The 17667-nt window shown below is 38.5% G+C and overlaps 1 protein-coding gene across 5 annotated transcripts in view; it reads left to right on the forward strand.

Annotated features, from left to right (window-relative positions):
* TGFBRAP1 (transforming growth factor beta receptor associated protein 1) overlaps positions 1-17667 on the forward strand; it is a 61390-nt gene that overhangs the window by 15307 nt on the left and 28416 nt on the right. For all 5 annotated transcript variants that reach the window (XM_043995231.1, XM_043995230.1, XM_043995232.1 and 2 more), the window contains 3 exons: positions 1867-2571; positions 7760-7954; positions 9805-9959. In XM_043995231.1, the coding sequence (XP_043851166.1) occupies positions 1884-2571; positions 7760-7954; positions 9805-9959 (1038 nt within the window). In that variant the 5' untranslated portion in view covers positions 1867-1883. The remainder of the gene's footprint in view (positions 1-1866; positions 2572-7759; positions 7955-9804; positions 9960-17667) is intronic.

Here is a 17667-nt window from a genome sequence, read left to right on the forward strand (position 1 = left end):
GAAAGGTAGGAGGAAGCTAGGTTAAGAAGGACTTTGAACACCATATAGAGGATTTTGGATTTGATCTTGAAAGTGATAGGGAGCCACTGGAATTAAATGACTAGAAGGGTGACATGGTTAAATCTGGACATTAAGAAAATCAATTTGGTGACTGAAGGAGTGGGACAAGACTTGAGGCAGGCAGGCCCACCAACCTGTCACAGTAATCCAGGTGTAAGGTGATGAGGGCCAACACCAGAATGGTGGCAATGTCAGAGGAGAAATGAGGGCATATTAGAAAGATGTTGCGGGGCGGCTAGGTGGCTCAGTGGATAAAGCACCAGCCCTGGATTCAGGAGTACCTGAGTTCAAATCTGGCCTCAGACACTTGACACTTACTAGCTGTGTGACCCTGGGCAAGTCACTTAACCCCCATTGCCCCACAAAAAAAAAAAAAAAGAAAGGAAAAAAAAGAAAGATGTTGCAATGGTGAAATGGACAAGTCTTAGCAATAAATTGGATATGGGGGTGAGAGATAATAAGGAGTCAAGAATGACACCCAGGTTTCACGCCTGAGGGAGTGGGAGAATGGTATTGCCCTCTATAGTAATAGGGAAGATGGGTCAGGGGGGATAGCCTAGGATTTTTGTTCAATATACCTTTCTGATACCTCTTTGGTGTTATGAGATCTGAGTTTGAATCTCAGCTATGCCACTAACTACCTCTGTGACCTTAGGCAAGTCATAAACTTTTTGGGCCTCGGTTTCTTCATCTGTAAAAGAAGGGTTTAGTATAAAATGACTTTTGAAATCCCTTCTGCCTCCGGATCTATAATCTTAAGATTCTATGCCTAGGTTACCTCCAAGGTCTCAACTAACTCCAGTTCTCTGATTTTGTTGTGATTAATGTAACACATAGTCCCATGGCAGCGTGGCAGCCTCTAAGATTCTGTCCTTGGCCCTCTTTACCTTCCTTTCCACATTTTTTCCCTTGATAATCTTTTCTATTCCTATGGTTTCAGTTATCACCTTTATGAAAGTGTCTTCCACATCTTTATTCTCACCTGTAACATCCCCCAAGAGTTCTAGTTCCTTATTTCAATGTCTCAGACATCTTCACCCAGATTTGTCATGGATACCTCAAACTCAACGTGTCCAAACTTAAATTTATTATCCAGCAAGCCTCCTCTTCCACAAAAGCACTTGATCCTCCCTCTAACTTCTTTGCTTCTCTCATAAGTCTCACAAGCTCAAAAGTAGTGAGAAAAACATGGGATTTGGATTCAGGATCTAGATTCAAGTCCCAGCTTTGCTTCTTAGTGTGTCACCTTGATCAAATCACTTAAGTTCTCATGTAGAATTTAAATGGTATCTAAGGTCTCTTCCAGCTTTAAATCCCATGGTCTGTTTGTGTATTCTTTCTCCTTCACCCTCATACGTCTATTCATTTGTCAGATCCTTGATTCTATCTTGGACAATGTTGCTAATATCATCCCCTTCTATTTACATTGCAACCACTCTGTCTCCTGCCCTTATATCTGTTTCCCCAGATTATGATAATAAGCTCTCCCCTAAACCATGCCTGTGAAAGATATCTGAAAAAAAAATGTAACCTTTAGTAATCCAGATTTTGAGCTTGGTGTGGTATATGGTGTAAGATGTTGGTATGAGTCTAACTTCTGCCAAATTGTTTCCAATTACTTTTCTGATCACTTCTTGTCAAATGAAGAAAAATTGACTTGTTAAGTTCAGTTTTTTCTGCTGCTTTTTTATATTTACTCTGCTCCGCTGATCTATGAGCCTGTGTTTATTTATAGCTTGATCTAAAACATATTTGTTTGACTCTTGGCCACTGAAGATTAAAATGCCTGTCTTCATTCTTTTCCAGGATATCATTTGAGAAAAATGATGAGCATCAAGGCTTTCAGACTGGTCTCCGCCATTGAGCGGGAACTCCTGATGGGCGACAAAGATCACATCAATATTGAAAGCATTGAGTGCTGTGGAAAGAACCTTTATGTTGGCACCAATGAATGTTTCATCTACCACTTCCTATTGGAGGAAAATATGTCACCAACTGGAAAGGTTACTTTCTCTGCCACAAAGCAGCGGCACAAGTATCTGGGTTTCAAGAAGCCAGTGAGTGAATTGAAAGCAGCATCAGCCCTCAATAGGCTCCTGGTGCTTTGTGATAATACCATAGCATTGGTTAATATGATGAACCTCGAACCCATCCCTTCAGGTGCTCGAATAAAAGGGGCAATGACTTTTGCTTTAAACGAGAACCCTGTGAGTGGGGACCCCTTTTGTGTGGAAGTTTGCATCATTTCAGTCAAACGTAGGACCATCCAGATGTTTATGGTCTATGAAGACCGAGTCCAAATTGTAAAAGAAGTGTCCACTCCAGAGCAACCATTTGCTGTGGCTGTGGATGGCCACTTTTTATGTCTGGCACTCACTACACAGTACATCATATTGAATTATAACACAGGGGCCTCCCAGGATCTGTTTCCATATTGCAGTGAAGAGAGACAGCCAATTGTGAAGAGGATAGGGAGGCAAGAATTTCTGCTGGCTGGGCCTGGAGGACTAGGTAAGAAGAATGGGATGGCATTTTTAGTAACCTTCACTTCCTATTCCTACCTGTTTTGTTTTTTCTTAGCTTTAATAACTGTTGCTGGGGGGCAGCTAGGTGGCGCAGTGGATAGAACACTGGCCGTGGAGTCAGGAGGATCTGAGTTCAAATCCTGCCTCAGACACTCGACACTTACTAGCTGTGTGACCCTGGGCAAGTCACTTCACCCTCATTGCCCTGAAAAAAAATCACTTGCTGAAATGTAGGAGCTTTTTTTGAAAAGAAGGTGTCAGAATTCTGTCAGATGACTCTTAATCCACTAAGGTGTCAATTTCTTCTCTTGTTATTAAGAAGGATTATAATGCTTTGCAGTAGGATTGGCTTTAAGAAAATTAGTTTTAGTTTTTGCTAACATATACCCTAAAAATTCCTATCTTTGAGGAAATCCCTTCATGATCAAAATGACAATAAAAGCCTAGGTTCCACCTTAATGTCTTCTTTAAAAAACCGAAACCTCAATTCTAGGTTCGTACTTCCTGTTTCTTTGCTAGCAACTTTCCCTTAAGTTTGTAGTAGCTAGTTTCATTTCATTTCCTTTTTTTTTCTTTTTTGCAGGGCAATGAGTGACTTGCCCAGGGTCACACAGCTAGTAAGTGTCAAGTGTCTGAGGCCGGATTTGAACTCAGGTTGTCCTGAATCCAGGGCCGGTGCTTTATCCGGTGTGCCACCTAGCTGCCCCTATAGTTTATTTTCAGAAAGGGAGGGGGTGTGTTTGTGTGTGGTTTCCTCTTTAACCACATGTCCTTGACATAAGTTCCTAAAGACAGAAGAGAGGTTCTTGACTTTTTTGGTCTCATGAACACTTTGGCAATCTGGTGAAGTCTACGGGCTTTTCACAATAATGTTGGTAAAAATGCATGAAATAAAATATAAAAAGATTTCAAAGGAAATCAATGATTTTGAAATAGAGTTGTCAAAATGTTTTTTAAAAATTAGTCCATCAGGGGGTAGCTAGGTGGCATAGTGGATAGAGTCAGGAGGACCTTGAGTTCAAATGCTGCCTCAGACACTTAACACTTACTAGCTGTGTGACCCTGGGCAAGTCACTTAACCCCAATTGCCTCACCAAAAAAAAAAATTTAGTCTATCGACCCCAAACTAAAAATGCCTGCTATAAAATGAATTTGACAATGAAAGTGAATTTGACCTCAGTGTCAATAGTTGGTATTGGTGTGTTTATTTGAATAGCAAGGTCAGCCAGTACTGAACTTCATGCTCTTCCTTTTACAGCTAGACTGGCCATGGGCTTTTTTCTTCCATCTTTTTTTTTTTTAAAGGGGTCCCTGGGGTATATTTGAGTAGGTGACTGACATAGCCAGCCCTGTATTTAAGAAAAATGATTGGGACTACATTGAGCATTCTAGAAATAATTCTTAATCTTGAATGAATTTTAATTGAATAAGATTAAAAATAATTTTTAAACTTTCCATGTTAGCACTCCATCTCCTGCTTCTTTGCCTTTTCTTAGGCTGGGCCACACACTTGGCAGGCACATCTTCTCCACCTCTGCCTCCTAATGACTTGAACTTTAGTGGAGCTACCTTGTATTTATTGGAGGTCTTCTCTGATACTCTTAGTTGTTAGTGTACTCTCTGTCCTCAAACTATATTATATTTTGTTAATCTGATTAAACTTGTAAAGCCCAACCCCAAGCAGAATGGCAGCCCTTTGAGAGTAGGACTTCTTTTAAAATTTAACCTTGTACTCCAAGCACTTTGCACAGGACTTGCCTTCTCACACAATACTTTGCACAAATACTGGTTAAATTGAAATTAGAATCTTTGTGTTAAGGGTGATAGAGAGGAGTGTGAAGGATGACACCCAAAGCCTATTTCACCCTTCCTGGGGTTTTGAGCAGCAACTCTGTCAAGCCAATGGAACAAAGATATTTTTCATGAATGAAAAATGAAGGGCATGAAATAGTCAATATCTCTTCCTTCTTTGTTTTTAAGCAAAATAGTCAACAAAACTTTAGCCCAATCTCTATCTCTGCCATTATGAATCCTCTACCTTAATTTTAGTAATTGTTATATACATATGAATTTAATTTTTCTTTAAAAAGAATTAAATATTTTTTCACGTGCATTTGCAGATTGTTATGCTCACTTATTCTCCCTCAAAGCCATATAGCCCATATTTCTACCTGGCCAAGAAAATCAACCAAGGTTCTTTATACTGTTGTCCAGTTATGAATGGCCATTGTTGTGGGCATATTAGGAAGTAACTGGGTTGAGGTCCTTTTATATTTGCAGAGGTGCAGACCTTATCTAAATACATTATTGTCCCCACATGGTTTCTCTTTTCATAAACTAATCATTCAAATCACTGAGAGGCAACGTAGTGTACATCAACCAGCTTTGGAGTCAGGAAGACCAGGGTTCAGGTCCCACCTCTGATACTTAATAGTTGTGTGACTATGAACAGAGCACTGAACCTCCCAGCATTCCACACAACTCTCTAAGATGAAATTACAGAGGTAGAATGAGTTTCCACCATCAGGTATTTGCTACGAATATGAAATCATAAGTCACACTGTCACTGCCTTCCCTTATCCCCTCCCCCCTGGCAACAATTCAATTCCTAATAAGGCCATGAAAGCATTTTGAAGAGTACCATTTAATCTCTCACTGTAGAATAAAGGGGTTTTAAAGTCAGAAGATCTAGGTTTAAATCCTGGTTCTGCTTCTTACTGGTTGTGGGACCCTAAGCAAACCAAGTAATTGCTGAGTCTGCTACCTCATGTACAAAATAGGGTAATAACATTTATATTACCATACAGGATTTTGTGAGGGAAATGCTTCAAAAACTCCATATCCTTATGCCAATGGGAGCCATTATTTGTTTATAAATTTGTTAATTATTAACACTACATTAAATATTGTTATCTATTAATGATATATTACATTATATTGATATTAATATATTATTGCTATTTTTATTGTCACTGCCTCCCCATTTGGTCATTAATTTTGACTTCCTGTTTCAGGCAAAACTTCTCTTAACCTTTTTCCTAAATAAATCACATAGCTTTCCTTTTTGCTCCATACTGTTCTGAATCTAACATTACTCCTTTTTTTCTTAATTGTATCTTATTGGTACTTTCTCAATATGACCCCTTACTTCTTTGTTGGTGTTTGAGGGTGCAGTCTTTCTTCCTAAAAGACATCTTAATCTTTCCATAGTCTACCTCTGTGATTCCCACACAAGCAGCTAGTTCAGCAATCAGACAGTAAAGTGATTCTTTTAGTCTGGCAAAAGCTTGATGTGCTTTTCTTTTTGTCTGTCTGCAGGCTTTGTTTTTGACCTCTGACTTCCACCCTTCCTCTCATTCCCTGTACAAAAAGACTATTTATATGGCCAGTATCAGCTGAGGAGGATTACTATACTATCAGCTTTCTGTGTTTATCGTGAGGATGTGCTTTGCACAACAGTCTGACCAGATGTATCTGACTTGAAGTAGAACCAAACCCAGGCTTGACTCTGTGTCCATTTCCTCACAATTTTAAACTTTTCCTGACATTTGGGTGAAAGTTCTGCCCCTAGATTGCTTTTTTTGTTTGTTTTTGGTGGGGCAGTTGGGGTTAAGTGACTTGCCCAGGGTCACACAGCTAGTAAATGTCAAGTGTCTGAGGCCGGATTTGAACTCAGGTCCTCCTGAATCCAGGGCCAGTGCTCTATCCACTATTCCACCTAGCTACCCCCTCCCCTATATTGCTTTTGTTTAATTCTACTTTCCCCACTTGGCTGATTACTTAACACAGAATTTGTTCTGTATTTATTAAGCTTTAAGGTCAAATGTAATTCCTGCTTTCATGAAGTTTCCAGGATAGTAGGGGAGGCAGAACAGATACACAGATAATTATTATACCAAGTAGAAGGTGGTAGTTGAAAACAAAATGTTAATTGAAATTTGAAAGGGGTCACATGAATTACAACCTGGAGAGATCAGAGAAGTTTCCTGGAAGAGGTGGTGTTTGAGTTGGACTTTAAAGGGTATATTAGAATTACATAAATAAAGAGAAGGGAGGGCATACCAGGTACAAGAAATTACCTGAGCCAAAGGCATCAAGCTTGGAAAGTTCAGAGAATGTTTAGGGAACAGAAAGTAGTTCTCTTTGATTGGATCCTAGGGTGTAACTAGGGGAATAATGAAGTAGCGCCTGGAAAGGTAGGGTGGCAACAGATTGTGGAAGGCTTTTTATGGCCAGCTGTCCTCAGGAGACAGCAAGGATGAGTGAAGCAACATGGACCCTTGACCAGATCTGTGGAGAAGGAAGCAAATTTGAAAAGTAATGTGGAGTGGGGCAGCTAGGTGGTGCAGTGGATAGAGCACTGGCCCTGGAGTCAGGAGGACCCGAGTTCAAATCCGACATCAGACACTTGACACTAGCTGTGTGACCCTGGGCAAATCACTTAACCCCAATTGCCTCATCAGAAAAAAAAAAAGTAATGTGGAGTGCAAAAGGGAAGGAAAGAAGGAATCAAAGACCAGTTAAGAGATGATTTCAGAAGACCAGGAGGATAGTAATGAAGTCTATACTAGATTAGTGGCTTTGGATAGAGAGAGGAAGGGATAGATGGGAGAGAGACTGACACAAAGTGGTCATCTAGTCATTTAGGGTGGGGGGAAGATTGTGATAATGTACAATCTGGAGCATTGGGTGAATGGTGGCACCACTGACATCAGAAAGAGAAGCAATTTTGGACAGTTTTGGATAATACATAATAAGAAAATTAGTTATAGGATGCATACAGTGCCGAAAAAGAACAGTTGAGAGAAAATAATATGTAGGGTCAGGAAATTCTAAAGACTTAGGAGCAAAGCAAATGCTTTAGTTAAAAGTATTTGGGACAAAGCAAGCTTTCAAATGTGAGAGATTAATCTACTTATATTGGATAAAAGCACCTCCCTGCTCTTAGTCACAGTCATTGTCTCTCAGAAGTGAATCTAGATCCTGGGGAAAAGATATACATAATCCCTTCACAAAATTAAGCCTTATAATTTCTTGGACCTTCCCTCTTTTCCGGCTAGTCCAGTTTCCAAAAACTGAACAATAAATGTGTTGTGTAGTCAAACATATTTGTATAAAAACAGCACTAACGATTAATTTTTGTTCCAGTTAATTTTATCTCTCTTTTTTTATAGGTATGTTTGCCACAGTAGATGGGATATCTCAGCGTGCCCCTGTGCACTGGTCAGAGAATGTGATTGGTGCAGCCATTTGCTTTCCCTATGTAATAGCTTTAGATGATGAATTCATTACAGTGCATAGCATGTTGGATCAACAGCAAAAACAGACACTTCCTTTTAAGGAAGGCCACATTTTACAGGACTTTGAAGGTACTAACAAAAAAAATTAGCAATTAGTATGCAAAATATATATATAATCTTTTAAAATTAAATAAATTAATTTTCAGTTAGCTTTACATGCTTTACATTTCTCTTCACATAAAAAGGGTGAACAGTACTCTCTTGTAGACTTTTCCCAAGAGTCAACAGAATATATTTGGAAGCTCTTGGTAGTAACAGCTAGAACTAGATTGTAATCCTGTCTCCACCACTTACAGACTGTAGGTCAAGAAGGATTTTGCTCACCTGCCTAATTAACTCAGGATTTTTGAAAAAGACAAATTAGTGTAGAGATTTTATACCTTTCAGGAAGAAGGCCATATATAAAATGCTCTGTGCAGTACTTTGGTTCTGATTGTTATACTGTAAAGCTCTAGTGTTTGGAGCAAATAGTTCAGAAAAACATGTTCTGAATCTTAAAAGGTCCTTTTTCTTTATTTTTTAATTTAAAAAAGAATTGATTCTAAGTGATGGACCACTGCAGTTTTAACCAATAGCACTCTTTAATTGACTTCCAAATTAAGATCCCTTGCTCTAGATCATGTATTTTAAAAATTTACTCTAAATTTAGAGGCAATTTGTGTTTAAAAAGGGGGCGGGGGGGCAGCTAGGAGGTGCAGTGGATAGAGCACTGGCCCTGGAGTCAGGAGGACCTGAGTTCAAATCCGGCCTCAGACACTTAATACTTACTAGCTGTGTGACCCTGGGCAAGTCACTTAACCCCAATTGCCTCACAAAAAAAAAAAAGGGGGGGCAGGGGAGAAGAGCATTTTAAATTTTAGTGTCTACGAATTGTATCCTCCACTGGTCTTGACTATGATGTCTCCTTATGGTGTGGTCACCCCTTGGTTCTGAAAAACCAAGTCACAGGAGCACAAGCTTTGGCAGGTCCTGCCCAGCTGGCCTTTTGGCTCAGCACTAAAAGGTTTGTAACCAGATAAATGACTTGGTATTTTTGAGGGTAACACATTAATGAAATCATGGATCTTTTGAAATACTGAATTAATAATTATACCTAGCAAACAAAGTATTAAGTTTGATGGGAGTGGAGGTAGGGGAGGGAGTGGAATAGTACTGTTATCATTGAGATGGTGGGGAAAATTATAACATCCATCAACAAATATTTTTGTGTGCAAGGCATCATGCTAAGTACTTTGAGGATACAAAGAAATATGACACAAGGGCTTAGGATCTAGATGGAGAGAGAAAATATATACATTCCTTGAAAAGAGAACTAACATGTAGGTGGTGTATATGGACAAATATTGGCATGCTGTATTAGAGAGAGCTTGACCTGAAGTCATAAGAGAACTGAGGTAGAATACTGCCTCTGGTACTGTGACGATGGGCAACTCAACCTTTCTGCAACAGTTTTCCCTACTTGTGTAAAATATAGATCATAAAACTTGTACTTGTGACTGTTGAAGCCCAAATGAGATAATATATGTCAAGTGCTTTGTAAGCATTAATGATGTAATGTGAAAGATTATTGTCTTGGTAAGTGGCAATAGATAAACACTGTAGTGGTCCATGGTAGGGAGAAATCATATTAGACTAGGGTAATTGAACTAAAAGCAGAATGGAGTGTTTTTAGGTATTTTAAAATGACAAATTGAAATTAGACAAATCATATCCCTACATGCAGAGGACAGGGATGATCATGTCTTTTTCTCTGTCCTGGATTTAACTCAGTGCTTTGCACAAAATACAAGTTTAATAAGTATTTTTATTGAATTAAAAGTTGTTTGAAATGCATCATATAGCAAAAATCTAGTTTATAAAAAAATTATGTAAAATATGATGTTTATGTTCTTACACAACAACTTTATATTTCTGCACAGGAAGAGTGATTGTAGCTACCAGTAAAGGAGTATATATCTTGGTTCCATTACCACTTGAAAGACAAATTCAGGATCTTCTTGCAAGTCGAAGAGTGGAAGAAGCTTTAGTTTTAGCAAAAGGAGCACGAAGGAACATTCCAAAAGAAAAATTTCAGGTCTGTGGTTTCTGATCGTGTAAGAAATTAACCTTCCAGACAGTAATGAAACCTAGTTGAGAAACATTCCAATCATTCTTATCCATGGGACCCCCCAGAGATGAATTAATTGTCAGTTAGAATTTGTGATCATTGGAAGCAAGTTGGGCTGGTTTATCTTTGCAGTCTATAGGAAAAAAAAGTTTACTAAGCAAATGAATAATGCTAATGAATAAGCTAAATGGACTGGATTAGTTATTTTTGGAGGGCAAATGGAATCTTCAATCTGTTTAAGAGAATGAACTTTTTAAAGCCTTAAGGACACACTTGATTATAACTAATAAGGTAATTATCAATCATTTGTCTCCTTTTGTTAAATTAGGGTTTTAAGAACTCTATGCGTGACAGTAACAAAACCACATGCAAAGATATTAGATATATTTTAATAGGTTTACATTAATAGATCATATATATTTATATATGCATTTATACTGATAAATTACACTGCTCCTGCACTCCCCCATCAAGTGTGTGTGTGTGTGTGTGTGTGTGTGTGTGTGTACAGTTGCAGTGGTAGGAAAAATGATATCCATGAATAAATATTTTTGTGCAAGGCATCATCCCAAGTGCTTTTGAGGATACAAAGAAATATAAGACACAAGGGCTTAGGATCTAGACACAGAGAGAAAATACTCCTAAAAAGAGAACTAGCATGTAGGAATTGTACATGACCAGGTAGTGGCATGCTGTACTAGAGAGAGAGCTCTTTCTTAGAGAACTGAGATAGAACTGAAATAGAAATATATGTATACATACACATGTGTGTATGTATATGTATATATGTATGTATGTGTAGGCATGTATGTATATATTATGTTATATGATCTATAAAATATAATTCTATATATAATAACTAAGATTTCCTACTCTTGTTTAATGGTGTGTTGTTTAAAATCTAAATTGTGGGTCCTAATTAGCCCCCCCCATTTTTGGGGGGGGGGAAACTGGCTAAAATCACTGATAAATTCAGCAAGAGTTTAGGCTTTTAAAGATTTATTAAAATATATTATAAGTTAGTGAAGAGAGAGAGAGATTGAGAACAGATTCCTTATAGCATGGAAATCATAGCTTAGATCTAATTCAGTATAGCCAGAAAGAAAAAAAAAAACAATTTCCTTTCCTAGCAGTCCATGTGAAATCTCTCACCACCAAGCTGGTGTGCGAACCGTCTGCCACCACACACTTATTCCTCACCAAAAAGAAACTCCTTCTCTGAGGAGAGTCTACTTCCTAGTTCCTCTCTCCCTCCCCCAAAGGGGAGGTCCTTCAAGCTGATTGGTTGAGAGTGGTCTCTTGCTGATGTCAGTAGTACACTGCCTCTAAGAACAGTGTCACTCAGGACCAGCCAGGTGTGGTCCCTATCCAATCACCCTTAAGTAGGTACTTAGTTTCTCATTCTCACCCAATTCAAACAATACTAAATCAATCAGGTGGGACCCCTGGCCATCTGCCAAATTCCATTATTTTATCACAATGGGCATAATAAGTAAGGAGTTATTGATGTGGCATTGGGGAGAAATAAAGCACATGTGTGTTTGGGGTTGTTACCAGAGAGTATGGAGAATTAAAGTGAAGGAAAAATAAGAAGAGAAAAAAATAAGCAAAATAAATTGTTTGGGTTTTTTAGAGTAAAAACCTCTAATTTCCCTATTCTCATTCTAAAAAAGAGAAAGTAGAAGAAAAAGAATTACTTTCTATGTTAAAGTAATGATCTTTCTATTTCAGTTTTAGATTTAAAGCACTGTAATCGGTTTAGGCTGTCTTAAACTGTCATGTTAAAATTGTTCAAGAGCCCCTTCCTTGCCCGAACTTTTAAGTGTGACATTTTTTCAAGGCTGTAGTTAGTTTTTCTTCATGCTGGTTGTGTGTGTGTGTGTGTGTGTGTGTGTGTGTGTGTGTGTGTGTGTGTGTGTGTGTGTGTGCGCACGCATCCTCTCCTGTTGATGATAGATAGACAGACAGATAGACAGATATAGATATAGTTGTGAAGAGGGTGGAGCAGACCAGGCTTTACCCCAGAGCTCCTAAATTTTAAGGTGTCCAAATAGTCCCATAGGGCTTGAGGAATGCCTTGAGGGGGAGAGCGGCAGTGATAGGGAAGAGCCATTCCTTTTGCAAACTTCTGCCATCTTCCCCCAAAGCACCCTAGTACATACGGTGGGGGTTAAACCATTCATTGATCATGGATCCCAGTTCATGTGCATAGGGAAGCTGCCCTCCCACCACCATCAGCAGTTGGTAAAGAGTTCTGGATTTTTACCACTCCTTCCTGAGGCCAAGCCTCTCACAGGAGAGATGAGTGGGTAGGATCATGCCTGTCTAAAAACAAATAGTAGTGACCTAGGGGAGAGGCAAGTAGTTGGAAAAGGGTATCCCCTCAAAATCCCCTTCAGTGCTACCTATCTTGGTGTTTAGATGGCTGTCTCTGAGAGCCCAAGGGTTCAACCAAACAGTCCTTTTACTAAAATCATATTAAAAAAAACTCTCAGAAGGAGGTAATTAAAAAGCACTTTAGCATGATAAAAGCCAAAACTCCTGGAAAGAAGGTTAAAAGCAGGTTATTTGTAGCAGTTTTGGCTAGTCTTGTGATAGTGTGGGAATTAATTGGCCTACAACACTGAGGCTTCTGAACCAATCATGTACTTCCTATTAGTTAGCAAGAATAATTAGTTAAAATAGGAAGCTACTATTTTACAGCTCTCTTCCATTTCATAACCAGACTACTAGAAAAATACTGTCAATACTCATTGCTTCTACTTTCTCACCTCCCATTTGTTTTCTAATCCTTTGCAGTGTGACTTCAAACCTTACAACACAGCTCAAGTTTTTTCTATAAGATGACCAGTGATCTATTCATTGCTAAGTCCAATAAACTCTTCTCACTCCTCAGCCTTCTTTGAACTTCCTTTTCAGCTTTTGATACTGTTGACCATCATTTTTCTGGATGTTCCCTCCCTTCTCAACTTTTGGAATACTACTTTATCCTGTTTTGTTTTGTTTTTTTTTACCTGGCTGTCTAATCCTTCTCATGGGTCATTATCCACATTTCTCTCTCTTAGAGTGAAATATACCCTATGGTTTATTTGTCCTGGATCCCCTTCTTTTCTCTCTCTTTGCCCTGTCACTTGATAGTCTGCTCTCATGAATTCAATCATTATCTCTGCAGATAATTTCTAGATCTATATATCCAGCCATAATCTCTCTCCTGTGTTCCTGTTTACTACCTCCCTATGTCACCCCCACCTTAATATCTATCTCATAGCATTTCAGATTAAACATGTCCAAAATTGAACTCCTCATCTTCTAACTTAAACCTGCTCCTCTAGCAGACTTCTGTCTTTCTATTGAGGGTACCAGCATCCCTTCAGTCACTTAGGTGCACAAGCTCAGCATCATCCTCCACTTTTCTTTTTCCTCGCCTCCCATATACAATCAGTTGCCATATCTTGTTGATTCTGCTTCCTACATTTTTTTACATCCTTCCCACTCACTCCAGTCACACTGGCCACCATCCTATTTCAGGTTATCACCTCTTGCCTGGAGTATCGCAAAAGCTTCATAATTGGACTGTTTTCTTCTAGCCTCTCCCCACTCAAAGCCATTTTCCACACAGCTGCCAAAATAACATTCCCTTTAATTCCCTTGCCTGAGGAGCTTCAGCGACTTCCTGTTGCCTGTATGATAAAATACAAACTTCTTAGTATGGCCCTTCAAGGCCTTCATCCAGTTTGCCTTTTTAGGCTTATTGCACATTACTTGTTTTCACACACTTTCTATTTGCCCTAGACCAGCCTATTACTGTTCTCTGAACTTGGCATTCCAGCTGTTTCCTATGCCTGGGATTCAGTCCCCTCTTAACTCTGCCCCTTAGGATCCTTAGTTTCCTATAAGGCTTAACTTAGAGTTCCTCTCCTATAATAAGCCTTTATTGAGTCCTCTAGTTTTTTGTGTTATTTCCCTCTTAAGATAGTTATATACTTGCCTGTGTATCCCTGTAGTAGAATTCGAGCTTCTTGAGGGAAGAGAGAATTTGTGTTTTATGTTTTTATTCCCAGAGACTTGGCCAGTGCCTGGCACAAATTGTGTGTCTACTGAGTGATGCATTGTATTGGAAGATTAGATTCTGCATGGTGGAGCTCCTCCCCAGATTTTTGTGCCAGTGGTTTGTGGTTTCTCTCCACACTCCACCCCACCAAAAAAAAAAAAAGTGATTATTGTGCCCCAAGTGCAAAAATTCCTAGTTATAGCTCAGATTCAAGACTTTCAGTAACACTAGTGGTTTGATCTGATACCTTAAACTTTTATCCTTTTTTTTAATGTGATATCCAAGTTGAACTAACTCGTGAGTGGATATTTTGAACAGAACAGTAAAAGGACTAGATTGGGTATAAAGAAAGCGTTGGCTGGGAGCAATGCAACCAAGATTTAATGAAATGTCTATTTTGTTAGAGTATAAAGATGATGAGATGAGATTAACTTTACCAAGAGCAGTCACTTCCCCCATGGAATTTACTGAGGAGGGGATGAAATACAAACACTGTAATACTCATAGCAATCAACAAATATTTATTAAGTGTCTTACTATGTTCCAAGCATTGTGCTAGGCACTGGGACTGACATAGATAAAAGCAGTTACTTGACCTCAAAAAGTTTGCATATGTCAGGAAAGACAACATAACATACAGAATATTATAGGTGGTGCTTTAGAAAAAAGCAAAACAAAGTGCTACTTGAGGAAACAATATACTAGATCAAGGGGTGTGGGTATGTGAAATGTGAATATTTGAAGTACAAAAAAAAAAAAGAAAAAATAGTGACAGAGTAAAAGATAAATCTCCCTTAGTCATTTGCACATTTCTTTAGGATTTATAGGATTTTAGGTTCTAAAGCATTATTTTTAACTTGACTTTTTAAGTTGTTTTACAAACAATACTATAAGGGAGCGTGAAAGTCAATGCTAATGTGCTGTTTAGGAATGTTGACCCTAATGAGTACACCCTCAGGTGTAGGTAAATATATTACTTTACTCATAAAGTGGCGATTTGTGGCTCTTAGAAATAACAGTGTATCTAAGGCAAATGTTAGGAAAAAACTTTCATGAACCTTGGGAATATTTAGTAGCATGAGTTTGTTACAAATCATCCTTTTTGTGCCTTAGCTACCAAATGAGAGGGGAGAACCAATCTTGGAAGGTCTTTCAAACCCCAAAACTTCGAGTAAGAACTTCTTCTTTTCTTAATGTTAGGAAGATTAAAAAGAGGATAAGACAAGCAAGAGAGAAACAGTAAGGGGTCAAGGAGGTTGTAGTAGTAGACAGTGATGTCTACTACCTCCCCCTTCCCCTTTCTCATCAGCTTTTCCCCTGCTTTGTTTTGTTCACTGCAGAAATTAGGAGTGGTACAGTAAGAAATTGAAATATGAAACCAGGGTCTCTGAAAGTTTAGTTGAGGCTGAGAGGGTTGCTTAGAGCTCCTGAGAAGCCAGAACACAGGGATGCTGGGGGAAAGAGCTGTGTCTATTCTCCTGGAAGCATAACACTAAGTTATAAAATAAATATTGTATCAAGCGTTCAGGAGCCAGAGGACCTGAATTCAAAAACCCATTTGTCACTTACTACTTGTGTAAACTGTGTGTATGTAGTTCCTTCATTTCTCTGGGCCTTAAAAGTAAAGGGTTTTGGACTAGATGACTCAAAGGTCCCTTCCAGCTCTAAATCTATGAGCTTATGATTTTTATTTTGGCTCTTGCAATGTTTTTTGTTTCTGTGTCCATTTTGTTCTGAAGAAATTTGTCTAGGAGTTTCTATTTTTTTGGTTTCTTCTGGCTTTTAAAATTGACTGTCCTTCCATTCATCAAACTCTGCATATGTGGTGTATTTATATCATAAGGAGAAACAATTCTGTGTAATAACGTAGTGGGAAAAAGGCTTTTTAAAAATAAAAAAAAACTTTTCTGGTACAGAAAAGTAAGTTGAAAGGTCATGGGAATCAGAAAGGTCATGGGAATCAGAGGCGAGAAGAAAGATGTTACAGATCATTTTACCTAATCTCAATTGAGGCAAACCTAACCCCACGCCCATAAAGGTGACCTTTTTAAGGTTCATAGGATCAGAGTGCCCAGAGGTCACTTGTCCCTGGGTCATGACTCTAGATCCAAAAGGGATCTCAGAGGCCATCTAGCCAAACCCCTCATTTTACAGATGAGGAAAATGAGGCCTACGGGTCACACAAGATTCTAAGTGCCAGAGGTCAGAGTTTGATTCAAAATCCAGTGTGTTCCTTTATATGATGCCAAAGCATTTTCAAAACAAGATTCATATGCAGGATCAGGAATTGGAAGGGACCGACTTCAAATCTGAACAAGAATCTTTTTGATAATATATCTGCCTGGTAGTCACCAGCCTTTGTTGTGACACAAACAGGGGACATACTGAGGCAGCCCTTTCCAATTCTGGATCACTCTCTATTTGGATTTTCCCCCCTCACATCAGTCCTTGCAGTCATGCCAGTTAATATTTAGACTCTTGTCCACATTTGTCTTTCAACAATTTTTTTTTTTAATAGCAAGATGGGGGGCAGCTAGGTGTTGCAGTGGATAAAGCACCAACCCTGGATTCAGGAGACCCTGAGTTCAAATCCAGCCTCAGACACTTGATACTAGCTGTTGTGACCCTGGGCAAGTCACTTAACCCTCATTGCCCTGGAAAGAAGGAAGAAGAAAGGAAGGAAGGAATATATAAAATAAGTAAAATTAAAATTAAAATAGCATGATATAATAGAAATAGCAGTGGACTCTGGAGTCAAAGGATATAGATTTAAATTCTACCTTTGGTCCTTATGACCCAGCCTGTGTGACCTTGAGCCTATTAAACTAACCTTTCTGGGACACGTTTGCTCATCTTTAAATGGGATATTGGACTAAATGAGGAGATTGGGACTAAATTTTTGAGATTCTTTCTACTAGGATTGATGGTCCTATAATTTTGTCTACAAAGTAGAGGAGAATATTTTAATCAAGAAATTGGTCATATATACTAGATGAGCCTCATTTGGCCTGTGCTTTCATATAGTATTTTAATTATTTTATTAATAGTATCATAAATTTCTGTTTCCTTACTTTAATATTAATGTTAGTGGTATACTTCTCACTGCTAGTATTTAATATTTATGTATGGGGTGGTGGAAAATGGCCCAAGTTTGATATCTCTTTCTGCCCCCCCTGCCCCCAACAACTATAATTGCCTGATGGATTGATTTTGGTGGAAATTTTCAAGGTTTTGGATCACTCAGGGAATTCTTTAGTCTAGATCAGGGATTTCTTAACCTGGAATTCCTGATTTTTATTTTTTTGATAAGTCAATATAATTGGTTTTCTTTGTAATAATTTATTTCGTGCATCATAAATATTAATCTGAGGTGTCCATGGACTTTATGGGACTGCCAAAAGGATCTTTGATACAAAAAAGGTCTTTCGCCCCTGTCTAGAACCTGATACCCCACCTTAAATTTGCTATGCATATCAATACAGGCATACCTAGGAGATAATGTGGGTTTGGTTCTAGACCACTGCAATAAAGAGAGTCTCACTATAAAGCCAGTCACACAAATTTTTTGATTCTGCAGTGCTTATAAAAGTTAGGTTTTTTAAGTGTGCAATAGTATTATGTCTA

This window comes from Dromiciops gliroides, chromosome 3 (assembly GCF_019393635.1).
Source record: "Dromiciops gliroides isolate mDroGli1 chromosome 3, mDroGli1.pri, whole genome shotgun sequence".
In the NCBI taxonomy this organism is placed as follows: domain Eukaryota; kingdom Metazoa; phylum Chordata; class Mammalia; order Microbiotheria; family Microbiotheriidae; genus Dromiciops; species Dromiciops gliroides.